The sequence below is a fragment of the Sorex fumeus genome, unplaced genomic scaffold, assembly GCF_029834395.1.
Source record: "Sorex fumeus unplaced genomic scaffold, SorFum_2.1 ptg000002l, whole genome shotgun sequence".
NCBI classification, from domain to species: Eukaryota; Metazoa; Chordata; class Mammalia; order Eulipotyphla; family Soricidae; genus Sorex; species Sorex fumeus.
Genome location: NW_026606059.1, coordinates 30,332,755 through 30,348,350, shown reverse-complemented (window position 1 = coordinate 30,348,350; position 15,596 = coordinate 30,332,755). Strand labels below are relative to the sequence as shown.

At 37.1% G+C, this 15,596-nt stretch overlaps 1 protein-coding gene across 2 annotated transcripts in view; it reads left to right on the top strand.

The window, feature by feature from the left end:
• The window catches only part of CUNH8orf34 (chromosome unknown C8orf34 homolog), a 339,451-nt gene extending 330,349 nt beyond the window's left edge, over window positions 1–9,102 (top strand). For both annotated transcript variants that reach the window (XM_056108308.1, XM_056108259.1), the window contains exons 13-14: window positions 5,136–5,192; window positions 8,962–9,102. In XM_056108308.1, the coding sequence (XP_055964283.1) occupies window positions 5,136–5,192; window positions 8,962–8,969 (65 nt within the window). In that variant the 3' untranslated portion in view covers window positions 8,970–9,102. The remainder of the gene's footprint in view (window positions 1–5,135; window positions 5,193–8,961) is intronic.
• Window positions 9,103–15,596: the final 6,494 nt, after the last annotated feature.

Genomic DNA, 15,596 nt, shown 5'->3' with positions numbered 1-15,596 from the left:
TTGGCACTATTGTGGCAACATGGGAAGATGCCATCGTTGACGACATTGTCAGGGAATACAAATGGCTGGTTCAGCACCTCCATGATTGTGCGAGGAATGCTGAGGGAGTGAAAACCACAAAAAGACGCCTATCTTCAAAAACTCTCGAGCTCATTCACCAATGTGGCTGCACGTGAGCCTCAGGCAAACACAAGCGAACATCTGAGCTCACAAAGCAGTGCAGAGACTCAATCAAGGAAGACCTTAAAGAGAGAAGAGCAGCAGTGCTGGACAATGGGGCAAAAGCTGGGAAAAGCATTCGCAAGGCCCACCTGTCCTTCGCCAACTACAAGACCAAGATGACTGCCCTCTGATGTCCTAAGGGATCTACTACATCTTCCAGAAGGGCAATGGAGAAGATTATCCATGACTTCTACTCGGATCTCTTTGAGAGCCATGTCCACCTGCCCACATACCTAATTCTGCAGGATGGATATGTCATTCCCAATATTCTCCCTTCTGAAGTCCAACACGCTATTTCATAGGTAAAGAAGCTAACAGCATCCAGCCCAGCTAAGGTCAGACCTGAACACCTGAAGAACCTGCCATCAGTACTAATCAATACACTGGCTCGGCTCTTCACACTACCTGTCTGAATGCAAGGTTCATCCCAATGGAAAACCAGAAGGACCGTTCTCCTGTACAAGAAGGGAGTCATCCACGGCATTGCCGACTATCGTCCAATCTGCCTATTATCCATCTACATGCTGTTCACTGGAGTCATCCTGAATAGGATTGGCAGAACACTAGATAAAGGACAACCATGTGAGCAAGCCAGGTTCTTCAAAGGATTCAGCACAATCGACCATATCCACACAGTAACCAAGCTCAATGAGGTTTCTCAGGAGTTCAAGATGCCACTCTGTCTAACATTCATTGACTTAAAGAAGGCCTTTGATTCTGTTGAGACTGACGCTATCATCGAAGTCCTAGCCAAACAGGGCATTCAAACTCAATACATCAGGATCCTTGTGAGCTGTATTACAGATTCACTACCAGGAGCTCACCATTTATCAAATGTGGTGTAGCTCTAAAATCTAAACCAACCAGAAAATTTTACTTTATCAGTATCCATTTTTGTTATAAGCATCCTCCTTTTAAAAATTCTTTATTTCCTATTAAATCTATGCTAAGGCTCATTTTTGCTACCAATACTATTTACTTTACTCCAAGTCTGATCACATCTTTCTTCATCATTTGATCTAAAATCAGTGTTACTATATATAACAGTCATGCTCTACGTGGCCTTAAAAGAGCAGCAGCATTTCTTGGTAAATTGCATGAAATACAATAACTGCACCTTTTATCTATTAGGAGGACACCCTCCTGCTTTTTCTCCTCCCCACATTTATTAGGTCAGAAACTCTTACTATGGAGTAACACTATATAGCATGCCAGCAATAGCTCTGCAGGTGATTAAGATATACCTAGAATTGGAAAACAACTAATATAGGACATTGATTCAGCTGCTTTTTTACAAGCACCTTTTAATACATTTGGATGGTGTATTATACTCAGACATGAATACATTACTTTTCTTTCCAAAATCATTCCATATGTACAGTTTTTAGAAATGTTACCAAGTTCACTAACTTTATTCAGCATCTATCTTCCACATTCAATCATCAATTTAAATCTAAAAGTTCTTTGTATGGAGCGATAGCACAGCGGGTAGGGCGTTCGCCTTACAAGCGGCCAACATGGCCGACCCGAGTTCGATTCCTCCGCCCCTCTCGGAGAGCCTGGCAAGCTACCGAGAGAGAGTATTCGATATGCCAGACACAGTAACAACAAAGTCTCCAATGGAGACGTTACTGGGCCCGCTCGAGCAAATCGACGATCAACGGGAGGGCCTTTACCTTACCTTTACCAACTTTTGAATAACATACAACTTTAAAGTGTCTTCTACTTAATAGTGTTTATAAAGGTCTTTCTCTCATGATTATGTGGAGTAGAGGAGACTGAGAGATACTAACTTGCTTCAGATTATGGATATAAGAAGACAGTGTGGCAAAATTTGAACTCAGATCTAGATGAGTACAAAATTCAGATTTGTTCCTACTTTGGTGCTGAATTGTGAATCAGAACTTGCATTAATATGATTATTTCACTTTTGTTAAGGCAGCACTTTGCAATGCATGCTCTAAGAATTTTTAATAACATGTGAAAATCCATTATCAAGTCACACTGCACTGTCCTCCCGTTATTCATCCATTTGCTCGAGTGGGCACCAATAATGTCTCCATTGTGAGACTTGTTGTTACTGTTTTTGGCATATTGAATATGCCATAGTAGCTTGCTAGGCTCTGCCATGTGGGCAGAATACTTTCGGTACCTTGCCGGGCTTCCCGAGAAGGACGGAGGAATCAAACCTGTTTCGACCGCATGCAAGGCAAATGCCTACCCACTGTGTTATTGCTCCAGCCTAAGTGACAAAAAATAAATTAAAAACATTTAAAAACAAAGTGACATATATTGTGTGCATATATTGTATACAGGAGGCTCAGGGTTCTGTTTTCAGTGCTGCATGGTCGCAAGCACCAATACTAGAGAAGTGTACAAGACATGCATCCCCACTTCCTCCCATGAATGCGGCTGTAGAACCCTCCCCCATGCAGGATAGTTGCATTTTTAATAAAATGTAACCATCAGGAATCAAGGATTCATAAATTATCAATTTATACAAAAGTATCAAATTACCAATTTAATATTATCAACTGCTGGTGGGAACACCAACTACTTGAACCCTTCTGGAAAACAGTATGGACGATTCTCAAAAAACTAGAAATTGAGCTCCCATTTGACCCAGCAATTCCACTCCTGGGAATATACCTCAGAAAGGCAAAAAAGTATAGTCGAAGCAACATCTGCAGTTGTCTGTTCATTGCAGCACTGATTACAGTAGCTAGAATCTGGAAAAAACCTGAGTGCCCAAGAACAGATGACTAGTTAAAGAAGCTTTGGTACATCTACACAATGGAATACTATGTAGCTGTCAGAAAAGATGAAGTTATGAAATTTACATACAAGTGGTACTACATGGAAAGTATCATGCTAAGTGAAATGAGTCAGAAAGAGAGGGATAGACATAGAAAGATTGCATTCATCTGGGTAACAAAAAGTAACAAAATAGGAGACTAACACCCAAGAATAGCCTAGATAAGTACCAGGCGGATTACTCCATGGCTTTGAGGACAACCGCACACGCTAGGGGAAAAGGCAGCTCAGACAGCGAAGGGAGCACCAAATAAAGGGTGTTGGGAGGTTCCTCTCAGGATGGGAAATGCGTGATGAGAGTAGACTATAGTCCGAACAAGATTGCCACTCAATATCTCTTTCACAAACCACAGCACTCAAAAGGAGAGAGAAAACAAAAGGGAATGCCCTGCCACAGTGGTAGTGTGGGATGGGGGATGGGGGAAAAGGGGGTGGGAGAGATACTGGAACTGGTGGTGGTGGAGAATGGGCACTGGTGTAAGGATGGGTATTCGATCATTGTATAACTGAAACCCGAGCACAAAAATTTGTAAGTCTACATTTGTACCTCAGGGTGTTTCACTAATAAAAATTGAAGAAAAAAAAGTATTATAAAATAGTCAATTTATTAATTATCATTAAAATATTTTGAAAACAATAAGTTAAAAACCCAATAGGTAACCTATTTTTATACCAGTATAAGAATTTTATACTAATATGTATTTGTACTACTGTGTATTACATGTAATTGTAAAATAATTTAGACTCTTGATAACATATAAGAAATATATCAAGGCTTAAGAGATAAAACCTTAATGACTAAATAATTAGAGGGGCTGGAGTGATAGTACAGCAGGTAGGGCAGTAGACTTGCATGCAGCTGACCGGGTTTGATCTGGGAATCCCACATGGTCCCCTGAGCACCACCCAGAGTAGTTCCATTATCAAGTAAATTTAATAAATAGCAAGTTAAATACTTTAGTGTAGGACTTCCAAAAGTTTTTAACATGCTGTACATTTTCTATATGAAATGAATACTGGTGGAGGGATGGGTGTTAGAACACCGTGTGACTGTTACCTAATCATGAACAGCTTTGTAAGGGTCTATCTCAGTGATACATTAAAAAAAATAAATAAAAATATTTTTCCATATGGGATGTTGTCTAAAATTATTTAACTAAAGAACTATTAGTTTGTGAATTTATATTAATAAAGATGTATATTAACACCACACAGAAGTAGTTTTCTAATAGCACTGTCACTGTCACTGTCCTCCTGTTGTTCATCGATTTGCTTAAAAAATTTAGACATAAACTATTTTTTTCTCCAAGAAATGTGAAATTGCTTATATCCCTTTTTATCTTGTATATCTCATTTTACTTTCTATTTTATTTACCACTAAAATACTCAAGTATCGTTGCTCCATCCCACAATGTATTGCTTGCTCTTAGCTTCAAAAATGTACATCAAATGTGTGTAATAGATTATTTTTCTTAGTTCTGCATATTATCTCCCTATTTTTTATTGTGAAGCTGTTCAGAGCACACTTTTACCATGTATTGCTATATGCCACACAGTATAAATATAATGTATATGCATATATATATTCACTGATGTATGTAAATTTCATGAATTAGTGGAAATAATGTAAAATTCAAATGTAGCATTATAATTCTTTATAATCCAATCCTGAATAAGCTCTGTCTGCAGAGGATTATCACATGGGCTGTGATAATGCCTAATGCCTTTAGCCTAGGCTAAAGTATATCTTACCTAAGCCTAATAAAACAAGTTTTGTGACTGATTCAGGCGAATTCTTCCTGCATTCTACATGTATATCCCTGACACTATATAAAGGGTTATTTTGTCTTTTATTTTATTTAAAAATCACCAAAAGTTTACACTCAAAATGACTGAACTGTGGAATGAAAATGTATACATTACTAACTAAACAGTCTACTTATATGTAATTGCAGGTTTTGGTATACTGTAAATATCATTTTGATATTAATTTTATTTAATCTTCACTAGAATTTGGGCAGACCACTACTAGGTCATTGTGTGTAATAGATTATTTTTCTTAGTTCTGCATATCATCTCCCTTTTTTTTTATTGTGCAGGTTCTGCTGATCTCCTTTGTGTCCCATGTTCTTCTTGTCCTACAGTGGTCTACTCTGGTATGTTTGCTCGGGGCTCTTAATATCAACATCTGAAACTATGGGTACTATCTGATGCTGTTCAGAGTAAGAATTTTTTTTATTTAATGGTATCTAATGAGAAAAATATTTCTCTTTGTTCTTTGTGGGTTTCTTTTTCATTTTTTAACTTTAAATCTTAGGCTCTTTGCTAAATCCATTTTATTCTATGTTGAAGCGCTGAGATGGGGATTGTAAATTCTTTCATCTTGGCAGGAAAATTGCCTTTAGATAGATGTGAGGTCGAAACATATGCCCTCACTGTGCAGATCAGACTTTCTGCCATCACTAAATAGCCCTTAAGTTTAAGCAACACAGAACAATTTGATTTCTGTGGACATGAGGCTACTCTATGTTCATTTTTATATAAAAGTGAACAATTCACAGGGGACCCAAGCAATAATACAGTGGGTAGGGAGTTTGCTTTGCACGGGACCAACTCAACTTCAATTTCAGCGTCTCATATGCCCTTCCCTTCCCAAGCATCACCAGGAGTAATTCCTGAGTGCAGAGCCAGGAGTAACTCCTGAGCATTTCTGGACGTGACCCAAAACACAAAAACAAATTTATTTTAATTTAAATAAATAAGTAAATGAATAATTCACAGACTCTGCTGCTAAGTATGTGTCAGAAAGAATCGAAGAGTAGACTTTGTCCTTAGCACTCAAAATCATGGAATATCAAAATTAAAAAGAACTTTAAAGCAATCTCTTTGTCTTCAAATCTAATACTATCCTCTTCTATGCATTACCCCTACCTTCAATTGAATGATCTTCAATTTTCACGTGATAGTTGGAGTAATAGGAAGTATACTACTTCATTTCATGTTCACTTAATTTTGCTTGGTTTTAGTTTCTCATTGACAGAATAATTCAATAATAGGAAATCATCTAATGAAGTAATTTATGAGATCAAGGATATGGCTCAGCGATAGTCTGCATGCTTTGCGTGCATGAAGCCCTGAGCTCCATTCCTGTCATTCTAAAAACAAAAAGATATTTTCTACAACATGCCACTATATATTACAAGAAAATTATATTGATTAAAATTTTATGCTGTCAGAACTGGAGCAATAGCACAGTGGTAGGGCATTTGCCTTGCACGCAGCCAACATGACTGACCCGAGTTGGATTCCTCCGCCCCTCTCGGAGAGCCGGCAAGCTACCTAGAGTATCTCGCCCGCACAGCAGAGCCTGGCAAGCTCCCCGTGACGTATTCTATATGCCAGGCACAGTAACAACAAAGTCTTCAATGGAGACGTTACTGGGCCCGCTCAAGCAAATTGATGATCAACAGGAGGGCCTTTTCTTTACTTTACTTTACTAAAAATTTATAATAAAATAGTGGAAAATGCTTTATCATAAAACATGTTATATATGAAAACAACCTAATGACCAACAGAAATGAATTGCTTTACTTTACTTATAACAATATATATAATAGAATACTGAATTGCTCTATTAAAATACACTACAAGATAGGACAAGTTCTCTTCCGAATAAGTCTATACATGGGTTTACAAGAATAGACGAGATACAAGATAAGTACCAGAAGGATTACTCCATGGCTTTGAGGACAGTCGTACATGCTAGAGGAAAAGGCAGCTCAGATAGAGAAGGGAAGACCAAATAAAGGGTGTTGGGAGGTTCTTCTCAGGATGGGAAATGCGTGATGAGAGTAGACTATAGTCCGAACAAGATTGCCACTCAATGTCTCTTTTGCAAACCACAGCACTCAAAAGGAGAGAGAAAACAAAAGGGAATGCCCTGCCACAGTGATAGGGTGGGATGGGGAGAATGGGGGTGGGAGGGATACTGGGACTGGTGGTGAGAATGGGCACTGGTGGAGGGATGGGTATTCGATCATTGTATAACTGAAACCCAAGCACAAAAATTTGTAAGTCTACAACTGTACCTCATGGTGTTTCACTAATAAAAATTTAAGGGAAAAAAAAAGAAGAAAAAAAATTAAATCAACAGTTGACAAATAAAAATGTCCTGGAAATTTCAGAAAAAAATATGTGACAAAATTGTTAAATAATATTATGTAGATTTGTTTCTTGGGCATGATGCATTGTTTATATAGATTTTATCTTCTTCCATCATATGTGCTGGGAGAATTATTTTGTAAAAGGTGAAGCATCTGAGAGATTCTGTGTGACGGAAAAAGACTGTAGCAGAGCTGACTCCTTTTCCTCTGTCTCCTGAAAAGTCTCTAAAGGAGTAAATATTTGGGGGAAAAATAAAATATATATATATATACATGGGTTTATACTGATATTGACTGACATATGTATATATTTTAAGTGGAAACATTTTTATTAACATAAAAAGTGAGTCACAAGACAGTATTATAATTCACTTTAGTTACATATATGTCTCTATATATTCCATTTTAGTTGTGTGCAGAATTACTTATTTAATTAACAAGGCTATTATAAACAAAATTACTATGAATTTTTATTTGATATATATAGATGTTTCTCTGCATATATATTACTATAATAAGCTTGTATTATTTAAGTTGTTAAAAACAATTACATTACTTTCAAAGAAATTACCCTCTTATTTTGCTCCATGTATGAATTTTATTTCTCATTTCATCCTTTTGTATTGAAGACAAAACTATATCTCTTTTCTACATAATAGTTCTATGACTACAGAAAATGACAAAGATTTTTTTTCGGTCTTTAAAATTTGGGGGCGGGGGATATAACATACAAGCAAACTGCCCTGAAATATGAGATTCGAATGAGTTAATAATGCTTGGTCTATATATAATAAAAGTACATAGTGAATCAGGTATCATTACAGAGAAAAGCACTGACATAGGGGGCATGAGTTTACCAAAAAGGTAGTGACACACTGATATTTACATAAAATGCAGATGCTGTTTAAGTATTGAATTGATATAAGTACAAGAATTTCTCCTTGTCTAGTAGACAAAGGGTAAGAGAATATGATTTTTAAGGCTAAAGCCTGAAATATTTTAATATTTAATCAGATAAAGGAGCTAGCTGAAATGATTGGTATAAGTAGAGAGTGCATTTCAAATAAAGGAAACATATGTGCAAAAACAATTGGACTCTCTTCTTACCTGCCTTCAACGAGCAAATTATTGAGAAAACAGTATCCCAAAGTGCCTTTTCAGGTTCTGGGAACAATTTGGAAATTGATGTTTTATTAAGTATTTATGCTGTAATGGTAAAATCAGAAATATTAGATATATGAGGTACAAAGCAGGAAAATAAAATGAAGTTTCTAGAAACCTCAATTTGAATCCTTGACATCCTAATCATATTATTCTTGAAAGTAAAAAAGAATCATTTCCAATTAAGCACTACGTACAAGTAGTTTCAATATTGAAATAAAACCTGTACAGCCTCTTCTACCTCATGTTACCCTAGTTTTCTAAATTCAATCCATCAAGATGTTAATTGCAGTATATACCTTGCAACTATTTCTCAGTGACTAGATTTGGGGAGAAGATAACCTGCTTTAATTGTTTCATATACATCTAATTCTAGTTACATATACACACGTGTACATATATATTGCACAAAAACACTACAGATATCAGATGTTGACATATGGTAGCAAAACACAGTTAATTGAAGTAGCAGTCTAATGTCACTGCTGTTGTAAAAATGCTTATAGTGTATAGTCAAACCCTAAAATCTTGGTCTTTTCTTTACTATGCCATACTATAAACATACCATTAAGCACGTCTTTTGTTTGTTTTTACTCTATAGGTCTGTGAAGCAGGCAGAAGAAACTGCAAGTGATCCTTAAAGAAACTTCAGTTATTCAAGTCATTGTACAGAACTCCAATTTTATTATGCATATATAAATATTTAGAGAATGGTATTTTTATATTATTGATAATAAATGAACACTACCTAACCAGAAGATATATAAGTATATAATCAATAAACTGTAAACCTGAAAAAAAGTTCTGAGGACACCTGACTCCTTTTGACATTGTGGCGTCCTGAGATGATTACTTTGTACCTCGCTATTAAGATTACTGTTTGATACATTAAATATTGCCTGAATTAAATATCTTTGCTTAAATTTTTCTGTATTTTAACTTGACTAGGGTTTTTTACTTCTTCTATTTTTATATTTTCTCATATTTAAATAAACACATTTATGCACATGTGCCAAGGTGTGCCATTTCTGTACCTCTGGAAGTTAGCTGTGCAGTATAAATACTCACTTTATGTGTTTTGTGCAGTGACAAAAACATATTCTCTAACACTGCTACTTCCTATGTTGATCTTCCCTATTCTTACCAAAACAAATAATTAAGATATTTCAATAAAAGCAAATCAGTACAAAGTAAAATGCATGCCTTAAATAATATGCAGTGAAAAATGTTTGAGCATTTATCCAATTACTGAGCACAATTAAGGTTACCCATTTTAAATTTGATATACACTTGCTTTTGGAGTATGTTACACACTGATGCTAAGTAAATGGACTTAAGTAAAATTAAAAGTATCTCTAGTGTCTTTTATCCTATTAATCTTAATCTAAGTTTGCCTTCTGGAGCAAAAATGTTATTAAATTATAAAACTGCCTGTATATTTCATTAAATAAATAAACATTAAATTCCAGAACATGGCTAAATATTAAATAAGAAAGTCTGTATTAATAAAGCTATATTCCTCAATAAAATTATTAAATAAATTTTCTTATATTATCATTTTCTTGTGTATTGACTCTTGTGAGCATAATCTTTGTTCAAATTATTGTTATTTATAGGTAGAAATCAATTTGTTATTTATAGGTAGAAAAGTTTAGAAAACAGTTTTTATTTTAGAAGAAAAAAAGAACAGTAATTATGGAACCACAACAGATATTCATTAAAAATCATTTCGAGTCAGGTAGTTTTAGTGTGAGAAGATTGTAAATTTAAGGAAAACCTGGGGAGATAAAGAAGAAAAAACAAAAAGAAAAGGAAAAAGTGAAATTCATGACTTAAAAGAGAATATGAGGAAACCCAGATTGGAGTGTTTATTTAAACATTATTACCATGAAGAAAGAACATTTCTTCAAAAATGTTAAGCTTATAGTTTAAATGTTCTTCCTATTAAGAATCATCTTTTTTTAAAAACATGTATCCCAGAGCCACAGTAATTGTACATCAGGGAGGGCATTTGCTGTGCATGCAGCAAACCTAGGTTTGATCCCCAGCATCCCATATGGTCCCCCAAGCACCTCTAGGAGTAATCCTGAGCACAGAGCTATGGAGTAATCCCTGAGCTTTACTGAGTGTGGAGCCCAAGCCAAAATAATAATAAAATAAAGCATGTCATTTCTGTTGCCTTCATATGTGCTATACTTGAAAAGTGTCCCCCTCTTTTCACTCACAAACTTTTCCTTGAAAACATCATAGAGTGCCACTTTGGCCCCAGAAATCAGAACCACCAGCATATTCAGTTTACATTACTGGAAAAGTGACTGGTGGGGGAAAAAAAACTCAGACACTAGTTCTCAGTTTTAAGGATATTTTTTAACCAGTGATATTGCATTGGAAAAGTGTTCAGTATGAACTGAGTTCAACATCGATTTGGGCAAAGTTGACTGGTTGTAAAAGAAGGAGCGATGGAGAAATTCAAAGTTTGAGTTGAGCCGAGTTTTAAAATGCAGGAAGTGGGGTTGAGGGAGGGTTGATGCATGTAAAAGTCACCTGTGTTTACTAACTGGCATTTATCAGTTTAATTCCTTTCCCAGAGACTGGGAGTCAGGAACTATATCTTCAGGTGTTTTCTGGAATAAACAGCAAATTCTTTTGGCAGCATTAAGTTTTTCCAGACAGGAACTGCAGGAGGCTACAATGCTATCCTAAGGATATTGCCTTGAGAATAGAAACTATATTAGTGATGTATTAAGCTCTTTCATGGATGTGTGGGTTGGTGTGGTGGGGATGTTCAGGGGGATGATATCATTTGTATTAATCTCAAATTTTTAAAAGGCCAAGGTTGAAAAGGAGAGGAGCCGGGCTAGAATTTGACCAAGAAAATAATATCCTTTCTCAGTGCCAACTTGAAATGTCGCTATCTTTGCCTTCTCCTCTTCGGGTTTCAAACCACTGCAGGTTAAATATAGAAGCCAAGGCCAGAAAACAGACTCCATATGAGAAAATGTCTGAAGATTGTGTTCCTGTCTTTAGTTTCAAATGTTACATATGAAACGTGAATTATTTGGCACTCATCTAGGCTCCCATGATTCATTTTGCTTATTTGGCCTTCTTAAAATCAGTTCTAGTGTTTTTCAATAGTAGAACTAGAAAAATATCATGTTTGTGCACAAATACACACACAGCCACAAAAAGGCATTCTGAGACTTTCCACTCCAGCATCACTACTGTGCACCTTGGGTTCTTAGAATGTCACAGCCTCCAAGTGTCCCTTGCTGTGGACTATGGTAGCTACTATGGTATCTTTAGGATGTGTAGACCAGACCCTTAGTCTCAAGAGCAATAAAATCTAGTTGGGGTAGAGGGCGAAATATGTACAGATTATGGTAAGATGTGATGATGGAAGTAAGATATGTGTATATACCCCTGTCTGTTACATTGAATTGGTTGACACTAGTTGACATTTGCACATTGGGTAGTTGGTAGTGTGCAGTGATTCATAGACCCCTGAGAAATTCTCAGGAGTCCTCCATTAGTAAAAATCAAAACATAAAAAGCAAATAAAAACAAAAATGAACTAGGCAACTCTGTAAACACAAAAAGACCTATTGCTAATCATTTAAAATCTGGACTGAGAAGAAGATGGACAAAGTCAAAGCAGGTCCCATGAAAGAGAAAATTTCTCAACAGATTTAGCTGAAGTATATTATGGAAGGAAGTTTCCCTGAGAACCAACTGTCTGGAGACAGAAGGTGGGGGTATATGTCCCCTGTTCAGATTCTGCTGGACTAGTTGCTGTAGCCTGCCCAAGTTGCGTACTATAGCAGCCCTGGTCCTGATCCTGGTCCCTGCCAGGTCCTTGCTGCTGTTCTAATGGGGCCAAAGGGGTTACAATGATACTGGCAGGTCAACCTTTACCTGATGGGGGAGTGCATCAGCAGTCTGATAGTGCCATTAGGCTTTCAGATACCTCAAAATCACCCTATTGAAATCTGTGCTTCTGACCAGATTTGAATAACTCAGGACCAGGTTTCCTGAGAAATTAAACTGCCAAAAGTTAGATATATAGCAGCCATGCTCACAAATCACCTCCAGCTCTGCCTTACAAGCTTATTTATTGACTTTGCTTCAGAGAACAATAAAGAAATCTCAAAAGATATCAAAAACTTCAGTTAATCTTAGATCCACGCAAGGCTGTACAGATAGAGTACATAGGAAGGGGAAGGGTTTGCCAGTGCTGGCCCAAGCAGAGTATGCGGCAGCTTTTTACAACCACAATCTAAAATTGTCACTATACCTCTCCTAGATTTCAACTTTTCAGGGTGAACCTCACCAAGATATTAATCTGCTGAAAATTTGGTTATGTGAATTTTGTGACTATAATCTCCAGGTTCTATTGGGGTTGGGATAGGCTACCTCCCCTCACCTCCCTGTACTTCTGGAATCCTTGGAAGTCATGTCCACCACCCAAAACCACCACTCAGTTGCAAAGCATAATGCACACAAGTAGGGAGTTGGGGAGAATAGAGAGAGAGACTCCAGGAAGAAAGGTGCCTGTCACAGAGGCAGACAGGCAGTTGTGTGTGTTGTAGACAGGGGAGTGGGGAACTGGAGACATTAGTGATAGGAAATGTACAGAGATGGAAGCATGGCTATTAGATCATTGTATGACTGAAACCAAATCATGAACAGCTTTGTGATTGTTTATCTCATGGTGATTTAATATTTAAAAATAAAGATATTTCACAATGAACTCAAACAATAAATACATAAAAGGTGCCTTGTTTTATAATCTCCTAAAAGTATAAGCATATTTGCTTTCACAATGAAACACAAATTTCTATGCCTCAATCTAAGGTACATATAATGAGATCTTGATTAAACTTGAAGGATTTTCCCCCCATGTAGCACTGCACTGTAGCACTGTCCTCTCGTTGTTCATTGATTTGCGCGCGCGGGCCCAGTAATGTCTCCATTTTGAGACTTGTTGTTACTCTGTTTGGCATATTGAATACATCACGGGTAGCTTGCCAGGCTTTGCCGTGCCGGCGAGATACTCTCAGTAGCTTGCCGGGCTCTCCAGGAGGGGCAGAGGAATCGAACCCAGCTCGGCTGGGCCAGCTGCGTGCGAGGCAACCGCTCTACTGCTGTGCTATTGCTCCAGCACTACCCCCATGTACATTCTCATTTTCTTTGTTTTGAAATATTTTCAAAAATATACTAATAAATTCCTAGAAACTCAATAATGTTTGAACCCAGTACTAAGGTAGTAGGTCTTAACTAGCCTCCAATCATATGTCTGCAGAATAAAAATGCCCCTTAAGACACAGAATCAATGTTTATGCTGGGAGCTACAAATGTATGTTAGTTGTGAGCTCTTTAGGCGGGGGTGGAGGGTGGGGGGTGGGGAGGGAGCTCTTCATTTTAAAAAACATAGATTAGTATTGACCACAGTGAAGCATGGAAATCACATAACCTCAAGGCCATTCATCTCTCTTGCCATTAGCTCAGCAGTTTCTGAAAGAAAGTTGCTACATGACTGCTGTGTTTTTTAGATAACAGACTATATTACTATTGTTTACATGTAGCACTCAGGCACGTTTTCAGTGATTGGAACAGTGAGAAGGGCTGTCAGAAAACAGGCCATCTCCTACTCAAATCAATTCATGCTGGATTTCCATATAGGATGTAAGCTTAAAGGGGTAAGAGAGAAGAGAAGCTACCACAGACATTAAAGAAAAAAAAATCAAAAAGCAAACACAATCAACATTGGGGAACAAGCCAAAGGTAAGCTGACAAAAACAAGAACATTTATAACGCAGGCAAACCATGATTTGAAGCAAGAGGAGAACTCTGTCCTGGGATTGGGAAAGATGCTTGGTGCTCCCTCCTTGAAGGAGAGCCTTGTAAAACTAACTTGAGCAGCTGGCAGTGATTATTTTCTTTAAAATCAGGAAAAAGAAATTCTTGCATTTGATTATTTTCAAAAGAAAAAATGAAAATAAAAATGGCACAGCTGCATTAATTCTTGAGACTTTGATAAAGACTTTAGTCATCTCTTTGTCATCATTAGCCAAATTAAAAAAAGAATTCTCAAGGTGGATGTCTCCACATTGAGTCTACAAAAGATCCCCACTGGTAGTTCCTTAATTTTTCTTCTGAAATAAGTGAAACTTTGTATTTGTTATGCACTTCCCTCCTACTCCCATTTAACTTCCACAGGAAGTTTCTACAGCCTCATTAAACCAGACTACTAAAGGTTCAATAAATGAGTCCATGCCTCTCTCTCTCTCTCTCTCCTGAAATCCAGCTGTGCTTACAGGAACTGAAGACCCTGAAGTATATTGATTTTGACCTCTGGTTTCTAGAAACTGTGTGTGGGCCACCCACTCTGTCCAGAGTACATAAAATCTAGTCTTGAAATCAATTTTTTTCAATTCCTTAAGTGCTAGTGTGCTTCTGAGACTTCTGTCTCCTTTTCAACTTCATGTCTCTGAGATATGTCATCAACTGATGTGATTTCTAGTATGTTCTGTTTTGCCAACTTAATGTTGATCCTGTTCAATGTCTCAGATGTCTCCCATCTCTTTAAATTTAACATGTTGCCAGTGAACTCAACATCTTTTCATTCCAAGAACTCTGTAGTAATCAGGTGTGTTGGCTAGAGATTTACCAAGAACTGATGATTTTTTTTCATACTTAATCATAAACTGTCTCAATTCTGCTTTTTCCTATTCACCTCTGTTTGATGTTGCTTACAGAATCATGTCCTATTTATTTCCTGTTATCTCCATTATTGCTCTTTTCTAAGCAATAGTTTTTCACTCGGAATTCGATATTTTTCCATATTTTTCACTCAGAAGTCAAATGTTATTTTTCTAAATTGCAAATCTTATTCTTTACCTGTTCAAAACTTTTCTCTCTTTCTCCAATGCCCTTTGAATATATTGTATAATAGTCATATGCAAGGGGAAAAGGCAGGTGGGATAGAAAAGGGACCACTAAGTAAATGATGCTTGAAAGGCATGCTTGGGATGGGAGAAGTGAGCTGAAAGCAGACTATGGACCAAACATGATGGCCCTTAGTACCTGTGTTGCAAACCATAACAGCCCAAACGAAAGAGAGAGTAGGAGGGAATGTGCCTACGACAGAGGCAGAGGGAGGGGGAGATGGGGAGGAGGTGGTGGGTGGGATACTGGGAACATTGGTGGTGGAAAATGGGCACTGGTGGAGGGATGGGT